Source organism: Chiloscyllium plagiosum, chromosome 21 (genome assembly GCF_004010195.1).
Source record: "Chiloscyllium plagiosum isolate BGI_BamShark_2017 chromosome 21, ASM401019v2, whole genome shotgun sequence".
NCBI classification, from domain to species: domain Eukaryota; kingdom Metazoa; phylum Chordata; class Chondrichthyes; order Orectolobiformes; family Hemiscylliidae; genus Chiloscyllium; species Chiloscyllium plagiosum.
Genome location: NC_057730.1, coordinates 21,121,850 through 21,134,460, shown reverse-complemented (window position 1 = coordinate 21,134,460; position 12,611 = coordinate 21,121,850). Strand labels below are relative to the sequence as shown.

Here is a 12,611-nt window from a genome sequence, read left to right as displayed (position 1 = left end):
CCAGCTTATATATATATATATATATATATATATACACATACACATACATACATACATATATATACACACATATACACACATCCCACATATATACATATAATAAAAGAAAACAACCCCAAGGAGGGGGGGAGAAAATCAAATCCCTCTCCCCACCCCCCCATGATAATATTAAACAGTAAGATAAGAGAAAAAAAAGGGGAGGATATAAACCAAAGCGGGGGGAAAGGCAAACCAACATCCATTATGTCTTACAGTTTATCTAAGAGAGTCCAAGAATTCCTTAGCCTTTTCTGTCGATCCGAAGTTATACACAGATCCTTCATGGTTAAAGCGTAGTGTCGCTGGGTAGCGTAAGGAGTACTGAATATTTAAGTCACTTAAACACTTCTTCACCTCATCGAATGCCTTCCTCTTTCGGACCAGAGCTGGGGAAAAGTCCTGCAATAACATGATCTTGGATCCTGTATAGATCATGGCTTGGGAATCTTTTCTAAGATTTCTAGAGGCTTCTAGGAGTATCTGCCTCTTCCTATAGCTCTGCAGCCGGAACAGGACCGGGCGGGGACGCTGGTTCGAGCCAGGCCCGCATATTGCAACCCGGTAGGCCCATTCCACCCTTACCTGGCCTGATCCAGCTTCCAGATTTACAAGCTGTGGCAGCCACTGCTCGAGAAACACTGTAAGCTGGCCTTCCTCTTCCCGTTCAGGAAGGCCCAGTAAACAAATATTTTTTAGACGACCTCGATTATCGAGGTCATCAATGTGATTCGGACCATCAGCGAGTCCGGACCTGATCCACGGCCGATTGCGCTGTAGTTTCGGAGGTCGCAGCCTTTAGCTCCGCCCCTCCGACTCGGCGCTCGATTTCTTTAATGTCTCGGTCGTGCTTTTGCAGCAAGGCCGAGAGTGAGTCCCATCGACTTCGGGATTCTTCAATAAAAGCATCAATCTTCGCATCCAGTTTGGAGATGATTTCCACAAGGCTTGCCACTGTAGGTAAGTCCCCCGGGGCAGCTGTGGAAGCTCTGCTGCAGCTGGAGAGGGGGGGGGAGGGGTTCCTGCTTGCTGAGAGCTGCGGGCTCCCTTCCCTTTAGTCATTTTTACTAAAGATTAGATTGTTTAAATTTAATACTAAGCAACTAATTAAATTAAACAGCTATTTTAAATGATTTGGTGAGTGTGGTGCGGGTGGGTGGCCCACTTTGCCCAAGTCTTGGGAGGAGCACTGTAGACTCAGACTTGCTGGGTCACCACCATCTTGGATCCCCAGAAATGAGTTTTTAAATTCCTCCAGCAGAATAATCTCTTTTAGAGCCTCATATGTCTTATCTGTTTTCAAAGCACGCACCCGTCGATCAAAATGATTATGTTTAATTCTTTCAAACCCAACCTAAGTCTGACCTGGTTCCCTCTTTGTGTTTCTGATCCACTGTCTATATGCTTCTGGTACCAATTCATAAGCACGTAAAATAGCCTGTCTGACCTCTTCATAATCTTTTGACACCTCATCTGACAACGCGGCAAATACCTCACTAGCTCTGCCTACCAGTTTCCTGAACTAGCATTACCCACAAGTCCTCTGACCACTACATCTGCCTAGCCAGTTTTTCAAATGAAATAAAGAAGGCTGCATAATCTTTCTCATCAAAATGTGGCAGAGTTTTGACCTATTTATATATATATCACTACTATCTCTTTGAATCTCCACCCTGTTAACTTGACTTTGCTGACTATGTTGCAACTTCTCAAGTTCAAATTCCCTCTCCCTTTCTTCTCTCTCTCCTTGTTCAGCTAAGAACCTTCTCTCTCTCGTTTTTTCCTTCCTCTCTCTTTTTCCTCCCTCTCTTTTTTTCCTCCCTCTCTGTCTTTTTCCTCTCTCTTTCTTTGTTTATCTTCTAACTCCATTTTCCTCAATTGTAATTTAAGTTTTTCTAACTCGACTGCACTGGTCTGTTTCTCTGATACACCTAAGTGTTTGAGTAATTCCCTTACAATTGCGGCTTTACTTTTGTCCTTGGGTTAAACCCAAATCTAACTTATTTGCTAATTCTAAAAGTATGGCCTTTTTCTTCTAAACTTTTTTGGCAAATTTTAGAATCATCTTCAAACCCCAGAACCTCTATAGCAATTTTAAGAGCCATTTCTCTCACTCTTAATTTAACCAACCACAAGTCACTGAAATTAAACAAATTGTCTCACCTACGTTTTATTTAAAGATCTAGGACACTAATCTGCAAATGTTTAAATCTGCTGGGATTTTTCATACTCCCAAATCTAATCAAATCTGTCTAAACCAGTTCAAATCCCAGACCCAAAACTGTTACAACACAGGGTAAACTCTCCTGCGTAATTTAAAACCAGAAACACAAAAAATATTTATCCCAGGCAGTTATCTGTAAATTTCGAGTGGCCAAGAACTATTTAAAGTAAAAATTAACAACTTTATTTCTTAAAGTGCAACAGAGAATAATTAACTAACAACAATGTACAGGTCCTTCCTCTAGACCTTCCCTTCTATAATAGTCGTCCAAAAAAACTCCAAATTAAGATTTACAGAAAAATTCAAATTTTAAAACCAGTCAGCGGTTGAATCTTCTCTTTATTGTCGTCGGTAGATTTGCTCTCCAGGACAGTGTTGAGGTTTTTGTTTGTGCAAACCCCTTCTCTAGATAGTTACCTCTTAGAGAGTTCTGACTAGCAGTCTACCTCTGTTGGTCTGGTGGCAGTTCTCCTCCCAACTGTTCAATTTTCCCTGGTCTTATACCCCAAAGCATCAGATCGTGTCATTGGCTTTTAAGATTGTCAATATACTCAATTCAAACTTGACTGGAATTTGGTATTTTTTGGGGTATAATTTAAACTGATTGGCCTAATTCAAATCTGTTTTATCATTTCCAGGCAACCAGCTACCCCAGTAGCTGGAGCACATGTTACATTGTGTCTTCTTGAGAACACTTGGTGCTGTCACTGCTAGCTTTTACTCTCTTAAAGGTATAGAACACCCACATCTTCATAACACAAGCAACATTTGAGAAGCTAAACGTAATCTCAATAAATGAACCAATGTTGACTGCCTCTGAATTCTCCTGACCTTTCCAACTGGCAGTTGATGTGAGTAATTTAGGGGTGGGTGCTGTCTTATTACAGGACGATGAGTTCAGGGATAGAGATGCTGGGGGCACTTCTCGAAGAAGCTAAACCAGTATAAAAAGAAGTACTCTAATGCGGAATTATCAGGATTATTGTTAGTTCTTTAGCACTTTGAAGTCTACATTCAGTCAAGTGGCTCATGTTCTTTGCAATGCAGTACGTTTTTCTGCTGCAGCCTTTTCTTTGCAAACTGTTCTTCCCAAACTGTTTAAGATGTAAATAAATATACATTCAGTCAACTATATTCTAAATTAATATTTCAGTTAATATACCCTCATAATACATTACAAAATACTCTCAACAAATATACAAGTATGTGGGTTGTTACAAACCCCTCCTGACTTATCAACAGTCTCTTCTTCCTACCTTGCCATTATCTATTATACAGTACTTTGCAAGTTTGTTCACTGAATTTTCTGAGTGCCCTGGAACTGATGTCCTGCAGGAACGCACCTTCTACTGACTCCTTGGTCTTTAAATCTCTGCGAGTTCTATCCCTTTAAATGAAGAATCCATTCTCTCCAGTATTTTGTTTGGTGGCCTAACAGCTTTTCTTTTTGCTTAGCGCAGCATTCACTGTTTCAGTCTTTTTGTTTGAGTTTCTCTCAGTCTGTATCCATCTTTTGTGTGAAGGTGTGAAGATTGGCACTTGATTGTCTATCGCTTTGGTCTGGCTCTCTGTCCTTAGGATAATTAAATCTGAGAGGTCCCTTTGTGAGCAGAGACAGTTTAACACATAACCATTTTGTAAACTCTTACGTTTATAACATAGGATTCACCTATCAACACGCAGAGCTATAATTTATCTATTTAACTTGGACTGGGATTTCTAAACCTTCAAGAGAGGATATAGAGACAAATACAAAGGGAATGTTTTGGCCAATTGCCATGAAGAGCAGCACGTGATGTGTTATCTAGAACCGCAGCAAGGTTATGTAAATATATAAGGTATTTACAGCACCAAATAGCCAACCTGGACAAAAACCAAAATAAGACACCATAGGAAAAGGGATGTCCTTTTGGTATCCCAATGGACTATGGTGGGGAGACACTGTAAAAACTCCTACCTCAACCCACATTCCTGCACATTGGACTATCAGGACAATTTCTGCCAAATTCCAGAGGCACAGACTATTTCAGCTTAAAGCTTTGCATTTCCCTCCATTGCTGAACTGGAGTGACAGCCTCAGAACAGGTGTTTGTTGAGTGATGAAGCAGTATATCCAGAACAAGCAGAACCTGATGGCTTGTCAGGCTGAGAGATTGTAACTGTAATATGTAACTCACTGATGTGATGCAACCAGGCCACTGAGAAGGGCTCAGCAGAAATATTGCTTCACTGTGGGCACCATAGACAGGTTTTACTTCAGGTCATGGTTAGTGCTAATGACAGAAACAGGAGAGTTTGGCAGAGATTATTGTAGCATTATCACCCACTGGTCAAAATGACCTGTATGTAAAGTAACTGGGATAGAAGTTAACTCTACATTAGAAATAGATCCATGAGGCCTCTACTTCAGCGGGCAAGTTACTTGGACGATGAGCAACACTTGGGAATGAGTTTCCTCAGTGCATAATATAAGATGATACCCCAGTGCAGTAGTAAGGGGGTGTTGCACTAATGGTTCTGCTTTCTTTCAGGTGAGATGTTAGTCCTTTCTGCCAGTCAGTTGATTTATATATAAGATATATATTTATATACAACACTTATGTATAAGATTTATTTATAAGGATGCAGCAAAGTGGCTCAGTGGTTAGTGTTGCTCCCTCACAGCGCTAGGGATCTGGGTTCGATTCCAGCCTTGGCCGACTGTGTGTGGAGTTTGCACATTCTCCCCTTGTCTGCGTAGTTGCCTCCCACAGGCCAAAGATGTGCAGGTTAGGTGAATTGGCCATACTAAATTGCCCATAGTATTCAGGGATGTCTAGGTGAGGTGCATTAGTCAAGGGTAAATGTAGAGTAATGGAATGAATTTGGGTGGGACACTCTTCGGAGGGTCAGTGTGGACTTATTGGGCAGAAGGGCCTGTTTCCACACTGTAGGGATTCTATGATTCTATGATCCTATAGCTGTCTAAGATGAGCAGAGGTCTCTTACTGTCTTGACTAACGCAAAGCAAAAAGACATCCTGGTCATTGCTGTTTTTTAGGATCTTGCTCTGTATCAAATGACACTTGTTTGCCATAAAAAGTCATTTAATTGTAATTTCTTGGCTTTGAAATGGTTTCTCTTTGAATGAGAAGCAACAACTAGAATTCTTCCATTTTCTCCCCAAGATGATTAATTTGCTGTTCTGTTTTTAGGATTGAACATTTTGTTGAAGCGATTTTCCAGGCTGTGCTCAGTCGTTACCATTGTTCCTTCTCAGAGCTGTTACCGTGAGGATGCATTCTCTGGATGAGCCCTTGGATCTGAAGCTCAGCATTTCCAAGCTTCGGATGATGAGGGACAAGAAACAGAAAGTCTATGAGACGACCGAGGAAAGCAGTGCCCGAAGAGAGTTGAAGATGACATCTGACAGGATAGCCATCATCACACCAGCATCTCCTCAATCCATCCAGTCTGGTGAGGAACTTTGTTGTTTTCACTAACAAGCCTCTGTGCAGTCAGGAAGTGATCTCTTTGATAGTAACAACTAGTATTGTAGAAATCCACATCCTTTTCGGATGCTATGTGCTGGCACTCCACAGATACTAAAGACCATTGTTCGAACCAAGGCTCAGTGTAGTACCTTCACCTCTGACATTGGTTTGGTGGGGAACAAAAAAGAAACTGAATGGGTGGGAGAGCAAAGGGGATATGGATTCATACATCATTAAAAGCAACAGTACTGGTCAGAGAGTAATGGAAAAGCTAATGGAATTTAGTTTGATAGTTATGGAATTGAAAAGTACTGAAGATATTTTAAACTTTTAAAGGATCCTGGTCAGAGCACGCTGCACATATTTGGTTTCCATTTATATAAAGGACAAACAAAACTTGAGCAAGTGCAAAACGAACTTGTTGGAATGGTACCAGACCTGAGAGAATTACAGTTATCGAGAAAGATTGAACAAATCGGGTTATTTTATTTAGAAAAGAGAAGGGAGACCTGATAGAAATCCTTTAAGATTTTGAATGGTTTAGATGGGATAGTTATGGAGAAAATGTTTCTGCTTGCGGGTGAATCTAAGTCTGGGTGTCATAAATATAAAATAGTTATGAATAAATCTGGTAGAAAACAGAGGGAAGAAATGTCTTTACTGAGTGTAGAATTTGGTGCCATTGGGAATGTTTGAGCTTAAGTGATTTTAGTAGGAATCTAGATGAGTACATGATAGTGAAAGAGATAGAAAGAAATCTTGGTGGCTGAAATGACTGAATATATTTGGAGGAGCGTTATGGAGATTAGAGCAATCAGCACAGATTCTTGGCCATTTCTATGCTGGATATTCAATGCAATTTTTATGTAATTCTCCTGCTTCTAAGATTCAAACGCAAATTGTAGGTTGATATTCCCTGAACGGAAGGAGGCTGTTGGAAGTGCCAACCATCAAACGAGACATTAAAACAAGGTATTTTTGCCCTCTTCCATGGTAATATATTTTTTATTACTCTTAATATATTTAAGAGTAGTGGAGTTCTCCCAATGTTAATGTTAATTCCTCAACTAACAAACAGAATATTTGTCTTTTATCACATTGCTTGTGAGGAAAAGTGATGTGCATAAATTGCCAGCCATGTTTCTTACACAGCAACAGTGTTCAGAAGTGATTCATTGACTGTGCCCTTTGGGACATCCTATGGGCTACAGAAATGCAAGTCTTTTCTCTGTTCATGGAGGTAGGCTACTGAGGGTTAGAAGGAAAATCAGCCTTGGTGATCCTCACATTTGCCCCAAGAGTATGTCTTTACTTGTCTCTGGTCTATTGCTGATACACGAAAATGCTGAATGACTCTAGGTCTCAGTCAATATTTCTTTGCAGGTGGCCTTTACAAGCTGTGAGACAGTAGCCAGCATTTCCCACTCTGCAGCCTGTCCGAGCTTCCTTGGTAATTTATATTCATCCGGCCTGTGTTTTCCTCGATTATTCTTCAACCTCAGGAGTCAGGATCTTGCACATAAAACACTGCAATCCATAGGGAGGGAAAGTAGGACAAACGTTTAAAGTAGTCAGAATAATATGGAAAGAGGCTATTCAGCTCATTGTGCCTGTGTTGGCTCTTTCAAAGAGATTATTCAAATGGATTCCTTGCCTTTATTAATAAAGCCACATTATCATGTCAGGATATTATGTCAACCTTTATTAAAAAAAACTGTTGATATTCTTCACAGCCAATGTGTGTACCATCAGTGTTTGTACCAAGTGCTGGTTGGTGAGGTACTCACTGATTACCTTTACCTCACTCCAAAACTCTCACTTTCTCTCTGTCTTGCCCATACCCACTTCAGGTCTTTCAATCAGTTCCAAGGATCAGGAGAAGTTGGACTTGCATTTCTCTCCTGCCCGGAGGTCAGACTCCATTGTGGACCTCAGCTTGTCCCCAGGTTCTGGCCTTGATTCTCCTCCTGGATCAGCTGCACTGCCTGAGGAGCTGCAGAATGGTGACGATGTGTCACCCAGTGTCAGTACTGTAAGTATCCGGGGCCTGCACTGACAGCAGGAATGATGTACTGATCACACATCAAGATGTCGGCAGCATTTCAGCAACCTGTCCAGCTACCACTTATTGCATATTGAACCTGAAGCTCCTGTAGAGAAGCTGTCCTCAATGTCACATAGAGTCTTACCTTTGTTAGCGTGCTGTCGTTGTAATGTAACACCAGCAGACCATCTCCTTCAACCTGCTGAATGGGCTCCTTGTCAATTAAATTGAATGCAGTATGGATGCCCTGTGTAAATGTACAGGTGGAGTGTGCTTCTGACTCACCCTCTCACTGCTGCTTTATTCTCCTTCTGTAACTAATGTTGGGTTCTGGTTGTTGTGGGGTTTGGGGCTTATAAATGCAAAAACAAAATGCTGGGAATGAGCAGCTGGAATTTAATTGAGAGATTTATTGGGTAGTAGTTACAATAACATACTTGGGAGTTAATTTAAAGTTAGAATCCAGATGAGGGGTTCAACTGTGTTATAGATCGAGTAACAGAGTGAGCTGCAGACTGCAATCTAATTGGGGAACTTGGATGGTTATCAGATACTGAGTAGTGAGTTAAAGGCTGGAATCTTATTGTGTTTGTCTTTTTGTACAAAAATGAACATGAATGAGAAACAGTGTCCAGGTTTACACTTAACCGATGAATACTGCAATCTGGGATATGTAGTACTGCATCTTCAGAAGAGAAATAGAGTTAAAAACAGGAGAGATAATGGGGAGTAAAAGTTTTGTCATGTTGAATCTGCAGGAACCACAGCCAATCCGCTTTCTGGAAGGAAGTCAGGGTTCACAGACATTGCAGTTTTTCCTGCCTTTGGGTTCCACCAGCCCAGTGCACCTCCCATCCCCTTTACTGGTGACACCTCCGAAAGAAATGCATAACTTGTTGGAGCTCCCCATGGAACAGCTAGCATGCAGGTGGCACAAGGTAAGTGGAAGCTGTCAGAGCCTCTCTCTGTTACTATGAAGGGTTAACCAAGGATTAGGAGTTCACTCCCTCTGCCCGGGTCTGTGTTTCCCACTAATGTTTGGTGCAGGCAGAGTGACATCGGTAAAGCTGTCACAGGTTGAGGCTAGGCCTCTCCCGTAGCTTGCTTGGCACAGCTTCCAGCACGATAGTGATTGAAGCTGCTGCTTCCTGAGCTCTTGCTCAGTTCAGGGCAATAGAAACTCTGATTCAACTCTGCAGCATTTGTCAAATAGTGACCATGACTCTGCAGGTTACCTCATGGTCCAAATAACCAAACAGTTTTTCATTCCAGAGACTTGAGCAAAGGAGCATCCTCACAGGCACTCCATGTAGAGTGCTGAAGGAGTACAGCAATGTCAGATGGTCAGTACTGAGGGAGCACTGCACTGTCGGAGAGTCAGTACTGAGGGAGTGCTACACTGTCAAAGGGTCAGTACTGAGGGAGCTGCACTGTTGGAAAGGTCAGGACTGAGGGAGCACTGCACTGTCGGAGAGTCAGTACTGAGGGAGCGCTACACTGTCAAAGGGCCAACTGAGGGAACACTGCACTGTCGGAGGGTCAGTGCTGAGGGAGTGAGGCACTGTCAGGATCAGTACTGAGGGAGCACTGTCAAAGGGTCAGTACCGAGAAGCGCACACTGTTAGAGGGTCAGTACTGAGGGAGCACTGCACTGTTGGAGGATCAGGACTGAGGGAGCGCTACATTGTTGAAGGGCCAGGACTGAGGGAACGCTGAACTGTTGGAAGGCCAGGACTGAGGGAGGGCTGCACTGTTGGAAGGTCAGTATTGAGGGAGGGCTGCACTGTTGGAGGGTCAGTACTGAGGGAGCATGCACCGTCGGAGGCTCAGATCTGAGGGAGGGCTGTACTTCAGAGGGTCAGTATTGAGGGAGCACTGCACTGTCGGAGGGTCAGTACAGAGGGAGTGCTTCACTGTCGGAGGGTCAGTACTGAGGGTGGGCTGCACTGTCGCAGGGTCAGTACTGAGGGAGTTCTGCACTGTTAGAGGATCAGTACTGAGGGAGGGCTGCACTGTTGGAGGGCTAGGACTGAGGGAGTGCTGCACTGTCGGAGGGTAAGTACTGAGGAGCATGCACCGTTGGAGGGTCAGATATGAGGGAGGGCTGTACTGTCAGAGGATCAGTATTGAGGAAGGGCTGCAGTGTCGGAGAGTCAGTACTGAGGGAGTGCTGCACTGTCGGAGGGTCAGTACTAAGGGAGTGCTGCACTGTCAAAGCATCAGTACTGAGGGGAGTGCTACACTGTCAAAAGGTCAGTACTGAGGGAGTGCTGCATGGTGGAAGGGTCTGTACTGAGAGAGTGACGCACTGTCGAGAGGATCAGTACTGAGGGAGTGCTACACTGTGGAAGGGTCAGTACTGAGGGAGTGCTGCACTGTTAGAGGATCAGTACTGAGGAAGCACTGTTGAAGGGTCAGTACTGAGAGAGCGTACACTGTCTGAGGGTCAGTACTGAGGGAATGCTGCACTGTCAGAGGCTCAGATCTGAGGGAGGGCTGTACTGTCAGAGGATCAGTATTGAGGGAGGACTGCACTGTCGGAGGGTCAGTACTGAGGGAGGGCTGCACTGTTGGAGAGTCAGTACTATGGGGTGCTGCACTGTCAGAGCATCAGTACTGAGGGGAGTGTTACACTGTCAAAGGGTCAGTACTGAGGGAGCGCTGCATCGTTAGAGGGTCAATACTGAGGGAGGGCTGCACTGTCGGAGGGTCAGTACTGAGGGAGCATACACTGTCGAAACCTCAGATCTGAGGGAGGGCTGTACTATCAGAGGATCAGTATTGAGGGAGCAATTCACTGTCAGAGGGTCAGTACTGAGAGAGCACTGCACTGTTGGAGGGTCAGGACTGTGGGAGTGCTGCACTGTCAGAGGGTCAATATTGAGGGAGTGCTGCACCATTAGAGGATCAGTACTGAGGGAGCGCTGCACTGTCAGAGGGTCAGTACTGGGGGAGCATTGCACTGTCAGATGGTCAGTACTGAGGGAGCATTACGCTGTCGAGTGCCTGTACTGAGGGAGCACCGCGCTGTTGGAGGATCAGTACTGAGGGAATGCTGCACTGTCAGAGGGTCAGTACTGAGGAAGCACTACAATGTCAGAGGCCCAGTACTGAGGGAGCACTGCACCGTCAGTCAGTACTGAGGGAGTGCAGTGTTAGAAGGTCAGTACTGAGGGAGCGCTGCACTGTCAGAGGGTCAGTACTGGGGGAGCATTGCACTGTCAGATGGTCAGTACTGAGGGAGCATTACGCTGTCGAGTGCCTGTACTGAGGGAGCACCGCGCTGTTGGAGGATCAGTACTGAGGGAATGCTGCACTGTCAGAGGGTCAGTACTGAGGAAGCACTACAATGTCAGAGGCCCAGTACTGAGGGAGCACTGCACCGTCAGTCAGTACTGAGGGAGTGCAGTGTTAGAAGGTCAGTACTGAGGGAGCGCTGCACTGTCAGAGGGTCAGTACTGGGGGAGCATTGCACTGTCAGATGGTCAGTACTGAGGGAGCATTACGCTGTCGAGTGCCTGTACTGAGGGAGCACCGCGCTGTTGGAGGATCAGTACTGAGGGAATGCTGCACTGTCAGAGGGTCAGTACTGAGGAAGCACTACAATGTCAGAGGCCCAGTACTGAGGGAGCACTGCACCGTCAGTCAGTACTGAGGGAGTGCAGTGTTAGAAGGTCAGTACTGAGGGAGCGCTGCACTGTCAGAGGGTCAGTACTGGGGGAGCATTGCACTGTCAGATGGTCAGTACTGAGGGAGCATTACGCTGTCGAGTGCCTGTACTGAGGGAGCACCGCGCTGTTGGAGGATCAGAACTGAGGGAATGCTGCACTGTCAGAGGGTCAGTACTGAGGAAGCACTACAATGTCAGAGGCCCAGTACTGAGGGAGCACTGCACCGTCAGTCAGTACTGAGGGAGTGCAGTGTTAGAAGGTCAGTACTGAGGGAGCGCTGCACTGCCAGAGGGTCAGTACTGTGGGAGCGCTGCACTGTAGGTGGATCAGTACTGAGGGAGCGCTGCACTGCCAGAGGATCAGTACTGTGGGAGCGCTGCACCGTCAGACGATCAGTACTGAGGACACGCTGCACTGTCAGAGGATTAGTACTAGGGAGTGCCGCATTGTCAGAGGATCAGTACTGAGGGAGCGCTGCACTGCCAGAGGGTCAGTACTGTGGGAGCGCTGCACCGTCAGACGATCAGTACTGAGGACACCCTGCACTGTCAGAGGATTAGTACTAGGGAGTGCCGCATTGTCAGAGGGTCAGTACTGGGGGAGCATTGCACTGTCAGATGGTCAGTACTGAGGGAGCATTACGCTGTCGAGTGCCTGTACTGAGGGAGCACCGCGCTGTTGGAGGATCAGTACTGAGGGAATGCTGCACTGTCAGAGGGTCAGTACTGAGGAAGCACTACAATGTCAGAGGCCCAGTACTGAGGGAGCACTGCACCGTCAGTCAGTACTGAGGGAGTGCAGTGTTAGAAGGTCAGTACTGAGGGAGCGCTGCACTGTAGGCGGATCAGTACTGAGGGAGCGCTGCACTGCCAGAGGGTCAGTACTGTGGGAGCGCTGCACTGTCAGAGAATCACAACTAGGGAGTGCTGCACTGTCAGAGGGTCAGTACTGAGGGAGTGCAGTGTTAGAAGGTCAGTACTGAGGGAGCGCTGCACTGTCAGTGGATCAGTACTGAGGGAGCACTGCACTGTCAGAGGATCAGAACTAGGGAGTGCTGCACTGTCAGAGGGTCAGTACTGAGGAAGCACTGCACTGTCAGTGGGTTAGTACTGAGGGAGCAGTGCACTGTCAGAGGGTCAGTACTGAGGGAGCAGTGCACTGTC

At 45.4% G+C, this 12,611-nt stretch overlaps 1 protein-coding gene across 3 annotated transcripts in view; it reads left to right on the top strand.

Moving 5' to 3' along the window:
* The window catches only part of glis2b (GLIS family zinc finger 2b), a 77,628-nt gene that overhangs the window by 60,262 nt on the left and 4,755 nt on the right, over window positions 1-12,611 (top strand). For 2 of the 3 annotated variants that reach the window (XM_043711460.1, XM_043711458.1), the window contains exons 2-4: window positions 5,520-5,716; window positions 7,584-7,765; window positions 8,536-8,715. In XM_043711460.1, the coding sequence (XP_043567395.1) occupies window positions 5,520-5,716; window positions 7,584-7,765; window positions 8,536-8,715 (559 nt within the window). Of the gene's footprint in view, window positions 1-5,454; window positions 5,717-7,583; window positions 7,766-8,535; window positions 8,716-12,611 lie in introns of all 3 variants that reach the window. The other variant, XM_043711461.1, reaches the window with a different exon arrangement.